Raw genomic sequence first — 8,687 nt, forward strand, 5'->3', positions numbered from 1 at the left:
AATAAGATTGCAAGGTGCAATCCTATTTGAGTTCGAGGAAGTTCGATAGAACGATGTGTGTTCGTGAACTTTACAAAAAGTACATTTGAGTACATCTGCAATTTTTTTTTTTTTTTTTTTTGTTGTGTCTACATATGTAACAGCGCCATAAAAATGATTCAGAAATACATACTTGGTTACGCATTGCTTTTCAATTGCGTTTCAGTTCGAATAAGTTCGACTTCTTTCTATTCCTTATTTCTGTTATTGTAAACAATTTGATTTTTATATCCTTTGTTTTCAAAGGCATATAAAAATTAGCCGAAAACACGAGAATTTTTGCGTAGCTCACGTTGGAAAAATTATTGCGACAGAAATCAGAGCTAGATCAGAGCTAGATGCGTTAATTACCAACAATCTCAATACTCGTGAAATAAATTAATTCACAGTTTAGAATCAATCTCCCAGTTCTTTTGGTTTTCCTGCGCTTAAGCATTTTTCTTTCTTGTTTAATTATTATTTTTGTATTAAACAGCACAAGAGTATAGTCTCAAATTCGCACTATGTCTAAGGCTATTGCTACAACATTCAACGGTAGTTCGATTTTATCGGCGAAATTTACTGACTGCAACAAGAAAGAGAGTGGCGTAATAACATTATTATCGTTGCACTCAGTCAGCCGTTATATTCGGTTAATAATTTTCTTTTAAAACGCTCTGCTATTACCGCTATTGTAAAAAATGTGGACGTATAATTCTTTTCCAATATACAGAATACCATACACGTATGTATATATTTTTGACACACTTTTCCAACAAAGTCAATATTTTCCTCTGGCTTACAGTCTAATTAACGTACAGCCTGAATTCAGTACAATCGCTATATCAATCAAACTACACCGCGACATCTCTTACACGCGGCAATTTTTATTTAATGACACTTACGTATTATATCACTATATCATGTTTTTATTATTATTATCATCATCATCATCATCATCATCATCATCATTATTATTATTATATTTTAAAATCGTAACACGACCACACTATATAAGCGCACGAATACTTAAAATACGAATTAGCTTAAACCGAGTCGCTCAAAGACTCGTGAGTTTACTTTGGCACGAATAAATCCTTTTCGTTCGCGTTTTTTTTTGTTTTTTTTGAGATCACTCTGAGTTGCACGCTTTTGAACTTTTGATTTTTCTCTTTTCTTTCAGCGAGAAAGACTTTTTTTGATTATAGTTTGTGATTTATTTATTTATTTATTTATTTTTTATATCGGGAGAAGGAGGAGAATAAAGTCGGAACAATATAATTTGGCACATACACGTCGCACGCGAAAAATTCGGCAGAAACCTCTTAACTACAATAAAAAAAAATATATATATTAATATATAGCGAAGGAGGAATAAATAAAAACATATAATAAATAAAATAACAATATTGTCTACAAATAAATACAAGACAGTCGTCTCACAACGACAAAAGCAAAATGAACGGAACATATTTGTGCGTTGCATAAGTATTTAATTAAGGAACTTCAAGTGCGATTTGTTGTTTTTTTCTTTTTACAAATAGTGAAGTACGAAAAATATATCTATAAAAAATTATTTCCTTATTTGCGTAATTGGCGCACTAATTAGCGAGTACGTAAACGTGCTGTCTCGACGGGAACACTTGCTAACAGCGTATAAACATGTAGTCAACATCATTTGAAAGTTTTCATTTGCGCGCGAGCGCGCGCACAATCAAGTTTTACACGTTAGAGGAAACATTGTTAACCGCGCCCAGGAAACGCAACTAGTTCGAAACAGTTGTGCGCTCAAATTGCTGATAGAGGTAACTGTCTATCGTTATTTAGTGGAACGTCATAAAAGATATCACACATGTATACGTGCACGCGCACGCGTGCGCCACGTATCTCAGTCACTCGTTTATTACTTTGGCATTAATCAACGTGGAAATGCAGTGTAACGGCTATAATACTGTTTTCTCCGTAGTTTTTTTTTTTTTGTTTTTTTTTGTCTTCGCGGCAAAGTACGCTACTACTATTTAATCTGCGCGCACGGAAAGTGGGTAAAAAAAAAGTGTTAAGTAAAACAGTAGTCGCGCGGAAGATATCGCGAGCTTCCAATTAATTTTTTTGCTTCGTCAGTTTGCGCTTGCAACTAATTAGCGGTAACAAGACGCATGAACAATAAAATCGTTTATATAAATATATCTTGTGTTTCTAATTTCTATTTTTCGGACATTATTTTTCCGGAAAAATCCGGTTCTCTCGGAGATCGAATCAGAGCGAAAATTGTCCTCGGCTCCCGTGCGCGCGGATCGCTGAAGAAAGCGACTTCACCTGCATTCGGTTTTTTTATTTTATTTTATTTTATTTTAATACTCGTGATTCTCAACACGTTGTGTTACTTGAACGTCATCTTCGAAAATATATAAAACATCTCGTTATTATCAAAATAAAATTATAAATCGGCTATAACGTTTGTCGCGCGCATGTGACAACGGACGCGAACGTTCACGTTCGGCAAATACATAGGAAACATTGATCGTTCTCTCCTTCCTTCCCCACGCACTGTGTCTCATTTTTCTTCTTCTTTACGCAAAATGTGTCGACGTTTATTGGACGCTCTTTCTTATTACAAACGCACGCGCGCGCGCATAAAAATCGCGTTCAATATACCAACATACCAACCACAGAGACAATACAAATCTTGCACGTGTTGTTGCAAGACGCACAGCTGAATTAGGAATCCCGTGATTTCACGTGTGTTGGTTCCTTTTCCTTGATGACCTCGCGATCGAAAAAAAAAAGAACGTCGAAGTAAAATCTCTGGGAAATATATCTCGACAAAATATATCTGTCAAATGTGTACAACAATAACATTTATTATTATTCTTCGGCTCGGTAAAACTTCGTTATGCCAACTCGTTTCCGATCGCTTTGACGGAAACGATGACGCGTCGTCGTTCTCGTCGGACTTCACGATCGGAATTCACGTCCGTGGAGCATCGTCGACGCTCTCGTAACAAATTTCGTCGCGAGGTCACGCTACAGAGGGATTCATCTGTGATAGATCTCGTGCGGTTGGACGTCGGGCGGCTGAATAGACTGATAGGGAAGCTGGGTGTCCCTGAAGTGCGACCTAATGAGCAAACCCAGACCGACCAGTACCACAGGTAGACCAAGCAGGGCGCAGATCAGCTCGCCCGTCACTCCCGGGGACCAGGAAATTGAACCTGTTTCCAAAGTTTCTCTCAAAACTTGCCCGCGAGTTCGAGTATTCCACCCGGAGGTAAAATTAATGGAAATCGCGAAAATTGATCTTCAAGCGTTACAGTGAATCCTGATATATTTGCATACGATTATACATGCCGGAGGATTCATAAATATAAATGAGTTCGTGATGGAATACAAGATTCGAAGAGTAAGACAACACAAATTGAGTTTGAAATAAAAAGAATGCAATTTCTTCAAATGAGAAAAAAAGACGCACAATTGCGACTCTTGCGAATATTGAGATCTTCTTATCGTAACACGTTCTAGCAATACGTCGATGTAAGTTTTTTTACATTACTCACCTCCGTGCAAGCCAACGTCCATCCTGTAAATACTCCACCAGATGCCGGACAACGGAAGAGACACGGTCGCGGTGGCCACGCTGAACACCGCGCTTTCGCACAATGACAGAAAATTGAGGATCGAGATGGCGAAGACGACGTAAGCGAATAAAAAAATCCATCCGTGACTGGACACGTTCGAGCACAAATTACCGCCTTTGAAGTGACACATCAGTCCCTGTTCGACGGTACGATAGAGTTCCACGGGCGACAAACCCTGTAAGATGCCCGTTAGAAAAAAATATAAAAAAAAGACTATTCTTCAAGTCGTGTTATGAATGTTAAATCTTTAATTATAAAGAAGCGAAGCGGCGCCGCTTTGTGTGTCACTTACTCTGCCGATGCCGGGCAACGTGTCGAGCCAGCAGAGCGTCAGAATGGCGAAGAACGCTATGACGTGTATGTAAAAGAGCGTCTGCATCACCGGCGGCTTGGGATAGCTTTTCGGTTTTATTGTCGGATCCGGATCGGTCACGTGCAACAGTCGACCGCCCTCCTCCTCGGAACCGCGTCGACGAATATCGCGGGAAGACACCAAACGGGACACGGTATATAGAAACGAATTGTGCTGCGTCGTCAGCATTTGACACACGTTTTGTTGCTGGAAACAAGCGATCACACACAAATATGTCACTCGTTTCTATTGGGAACCAATTGTTCTCGGGAAAAAAAAAACGAAAACCTGTCAACCGGTAACCTAATCCATCAAACAAAGCGCGAACGAAAATACTAACGAGAAAAACAACTGCAAAAACAAAACAAAAACACGGAATTGTCTTTAATCGAAGTTACAAGCTTTTTTGTAAAAGCAATATCGAATTATTATCGATTAATCAAATGCCTCTTGCGTAAAAATGGGAAAAAATAATAAAAAAAAAAGAAATAATGAAATAAAAACTCGTCTTTTATATTTCACGTTTAAATAAATTAAATTTTAATCGTTAAACGATTCGGAATAAAAGCTGTCGATTCTCGTTCGGGATATTCAATGAAAACTAATGAAACGCGAATTTACTGGTGAATTACCGTGGTGGTGTAGTGCTGTTCGAGCATGGTGAAGAACATAGCGAATGCGGCGAGAGCGCCGACATAAACGAACGTCCAAATCGCCCGGACACCCCACGTTCCCTTCACAGCGGCTGTTGCGTGCGAAGAAACCTCCCTTCCGCGGCAACGGAACTCGTCGCAGAGACCGTAATCGACACTTATAAAAAGACCTACTATTATAGTCGTGCTCGAAAATATTCGCTGCAGGCTCATCACTGAAAAAATTCGTGAGAAGAAGAAACATCGATAGAAAACGCCCGGACACACACTTACTTCCAAGTACGCATGCAACAACAACATCTCTCTGTACGGAGATCTACTTGAAAAAATCACATGTAATAAAAAAAAAAAAAACGATATAAGTATCTTATATAATAAAGTATCTTCAAACTAGAAATATGTAAAAAAATAGGGACGTACGAATACTCAGCCGATCGTATTTCAACTCACTGAGGCACTCACTTTTCCGACAAAAGAAGAAGTAGTAAACGAGGGAGAAGACGAGGGTGATGCCCTTGATCGGGTCTTGCAAATGACACAGCACCCTCTTTTGATCGAGGGAGAGGGTGACCAGAATTCCCGAGAGGGCGTAGACGGTGCTTATTTTAATAAGTCCGCAACGTGGTATCCTGACCCGCATGCTGTTCGGTACCAGCGGAGGCGGCGGCGACACCTTGTCCACGACAAAATACACCACTCCCAGAATGCATGCGGAGAACAGGGCGGTGAAGAGGAGTCCTGCGGGAATACAGACACTCGAAATCGCTACGAATTCAAACGCAAAAATCAAATAGTTTCGATCGACAATATAGTTCCCGGTTCCATTTTACAAACCTCCTGTGCATGTTTACACGACGCTTTTGTTTACACGATCGCGATGCAATTGCAAATTTAACAACGACGAGCGGATAACACAACGAGCTACTCGGCGCGTTTGTATGGGAAACATGTTTTCGGGTATATACAAATAAATTGCCATAATTGCCGATCTCCGAAATTGACAATCGAGATCTCTAATCTCTAAATCCCGGTGTTACAAAAACCTCTTCAGGTCGACGAGCTGTTCGCGGCCGCTCAATTCAGCGTTACACATTAATTTCAAAATTGCACGCGCTGATTTAGTGACGCGAACTATTTTGAGCAAAGCCTTTTTCTCTTCCTCTCTCTCTCTCTCTCTTTGATTTCTCTCTACCTGTGTAAGCACTGGAGACGGCGCTGACGCTCTCGAGATAAAGCGGGTAGCTGATAACGAGGACGGTAACTGATATCACAACGGACACGAGAGTAACCAGGAAACGGAGCTTCTGCCAGTTCTCGCGATCGGTATCAAACAGCTTATCGCCGCCGGCCTGATAAGCGACATATGGCGACTCCTCGGTATCGGTGTATTCCTCGATCTCGACGTCGCTGCCGGTGCAGCGAAGCTCTTCCTGTTCCTCGTCGTCCATCATCGTCGACACGCAGCTCGTTAAGCTCGCCAGCTTGGCTTCTTTGTTTCCTTCTGTCGAAAGAGGAACGTCTTGGGATCTTTATTTCGCAAACTCGCAGAAAGAACGATCGTACCTTTGTTTTTTGAAAATTTAAAATGTAAACCCTATGCAATCACACCAAAAGCGTAAAATAGAATAATGTCCCAACAACGGACACGTATCATTGGTCACAAATTAAGAAAACAAAATAATTAGCAAGTATTTATACGTTGTGTGAAGTTAGGGAAACACCGATATTGAAAAATATAAAAAACTAATTTTAAAACATTAAACATTGATAATGTTACACATCTAATAACTATTTCTTTGATAAATGTGTTCGGTCCATTGGGGACCATTTATATTAAGTCCGTTAATTTCAGTTATATCAGACTGTGTATATGAGATGAAAATTAAACGGGGGGGGATGTAAACCACCGAAAACAAACTTTCGGTATCCGAATGTCGGAATATGAAGAGGAGAAACTCATTGAAACTTTTCAAAGAGACACCGACTGTACGTAATTACAAAATTCAATCTTGCTAATAATTTGGTATACATGATAAAATCGTGAAAAATAGATGTATATACAACATACATATGTATCGCGTCGATATTTTTGTCGGAAAAAAATAACATTCGCGATATTTTTGATAAAAGAACTTATTATTTCCCTCAAAATATTACGTGCGAATAATTTTATACGAATGGTATCGTGGATATTTTTCGCGTGCGGCAATTTGTACGTTATAGAACTAAAAAAAATTACAAATTAGAAAAAAAAAACAGCAATGTTTTCACTGAGCAGTAATTTTTTTATTGCAAAATGTACGTGCTGTAGCTACAACTTTTCGCGAACCTCGCCCTTTGCACGTTATAATCGTTGCGCATCCGTGCGATTCAGTGAATTCCAATAAAAAAAAAGTTATTTTAAGAACAAACATCGTGCATAAAATTCAAACTCGCTTCCGGTGCGTGCGAATTTCGTTCCTTTGAAACCAAACAAAATCTATCGCGCATTAACTTTAACAAAATTCAGCGACGAGGGACGAACAAAAAGAAAATTTAAAAAAAAAAAAAAAAAAAAACAGATTTTCACCGAGAAAAGCGCAACGTAAACAAAGCGCGACGCCCCGCTGTCATCGAAAAGAAGACGCAGTATCGCGTCTCGTTAATCATTTGTCGTCCTTCGTCGACGCTACTTGACCGAATCGTCTGCGTAATCGCACTGCGATATTACTAAAAAAAAACAAAAACAAAAAAAATCGATAAGATGCACTATCAAACGACGCTTAATCAACTTTGCCGGAATTGACGCACCAATTGGACAGACTCACCCTAACCTGATCGGAACCGCCCTCCTAACCCGTCACGGGAAAAATTCACCGGATGTGTTCCAGGTTTTGTTTTCTTCCACGGGAAGATCTGCGACGTTAAGATTGACAACAACGAGTATATAACAACGGTCGCGAAGCACATCAATCACATTTAATCGCGTATGTTGCGCCGCGCGATAAGCCGAGCCAGTACATGGCTAACTTCATCCCATTGTGGACGACGAGCGCCTCTTCGTGTTGCGGACACAACTGCCAACCTCTTATCAAGACCGTATCTAGTTCGGATAACGCAGGGTAGAGTAGGAGGGAGAAGTGGTAATCTCTCTTGTACACTTATCGGCGCTTCGTGCGTAGCTTCGAAGAAATTGATTTTTTAAAAGAGAAAGAGTGTTGGATTAATTCTCGCGCGCGAAAAAAAAAACGATAAATAAAGATCGAACAAACAGAGCGAAAACCCCGAGCGGAAAAACCGCTCGGGGTTTAAAAGGCGACCACGCGCGCCCTTCGAGTGATACGTGCGATACCCGATTCTGCGCATGAGCGTTAGACTTGTGCGCGGCGGCACAAGTCGCGCTCTCTGTAGAGAGTAGAGGATATAATCGTTTTTTTTGTATTCGTACATACGTGTGTGCACATGCTACGCGTATTAAATCCAAAAATTCTAATTATTTGCGCGTCGCGGAAAATTGAGAGTACGCGATGTCAAGGACAGAACGTAGGACGATGAGATACGCCACTGTGTAATTTCGTTTTAATGGACATGGCGCGCGAGCGAGTATCAATCATCGTTACCTCGCGTGTAACGCGCGCAAATAAGTTAATCTGCAAAATGAAAGCGAGAGAGATCTACGATCGTATAAATTAATCCGAGCGAAACTTGAAGAAGAAGACCTTCGAGGTTTGTGTTCTACTGAAAAATAACACGCGAACGCGGATGTAATATTCGAGTATGTTTTTTTTTTCTCTTTTCAGAATTACATCTCTCTTGATACGATAGCGGTATGAATTCTCTTTGTTTGAGACGGACTTCAGAGGGTGTGAACGAACCGACGCGCCGGTTTCAGGTTTCTTCTGATGATTTGAGGAAATGACAACCTCTGGTCCTTCGCTAGAGTTACAACATGAATGATAAATAAGAGCTCTTGAATTTTATTACAAAATTATTTTTTCCTCTTTCTCTCTCTCTAAGTTTTCTTTACATATAATATAAATAAAGTAAATG

At 40.0% G+C, this 8,687-nt stretch overlaps 2 protein-coding genes across 5 annotated transcripts in view; one reads left to right on the plus strand and one right to left on the minus strand.

The window, feature by feature from the left end:
- Positions 1-94, plus strand: part of LOC109857559 — a 3,678-nt gene extending 3,584 nt beyond the window's left edge. The window contains exon 4 of the mRNA XM_020433992.1: positions 15-94. The gene's annotated coding sequence lies outside the window, so the exon portion shown is untranslated. The remainder of the gene's footprint in view (positions 1-14) is intronic.
- A 31-nt stretch (positions 95-125) lies between these two features.
- On the minus strand, positions 126-7,696 carry LOC109857556. Of its 4 annotated transcripts, none has more exons than XM_020433987.1 (7): positions 7,472-7,696; positions 5,851-6,159; positions 5,121-5,396; positions 4,638-4,873; positions 3,946-4,212; positions 3,573-3,828; positions 126-3,230 (listed from the first exon to the last, which is right to left on the minus strand). In XM_020433987.1, the coding sequence occupies exons 1-7, from the start codon at positions 7,605-7,607 to the stop codon at positions 3,055-3,057; spliced, it is 1,656 nt and encodes a 551-aa protein (XP_020289576.1). In that variant the 5' UTR covers positions 7,608-7,696; the 3' UTR covers positions 126-3,054. The 4 variants fall into 4 exon arrangements, with proteins under 4 accessions (XP_020289576.1, XP_020289575.1, XP_020289574.1 ...); XM_020433986.1 differs by having other exon boundaries at positions 5,109-5,396; XM_020433985.1 differs by having other exon boundaries at positions 5,079-5,396.
- Between the last annotated feature and the right edge of the window lie 991 nt (positions 7,697-8,687).

Source organism: Pseudomyrmex gracilis, unplaced genomic scaffold, assembly GCF_002006095.1.
Source record: "Pseudomyrmex gracilis isolate BER0280 unplaced genomic scaffold, ASM200609v1 scaffold_164, whole genome shotgun sequence".
NCBI lineage: Eukaryota > Metazoa > Arthropoda > Insecta > Hymenoptera > Formicidae > Pseudomyrmex > Pseudomyrmex gracilis.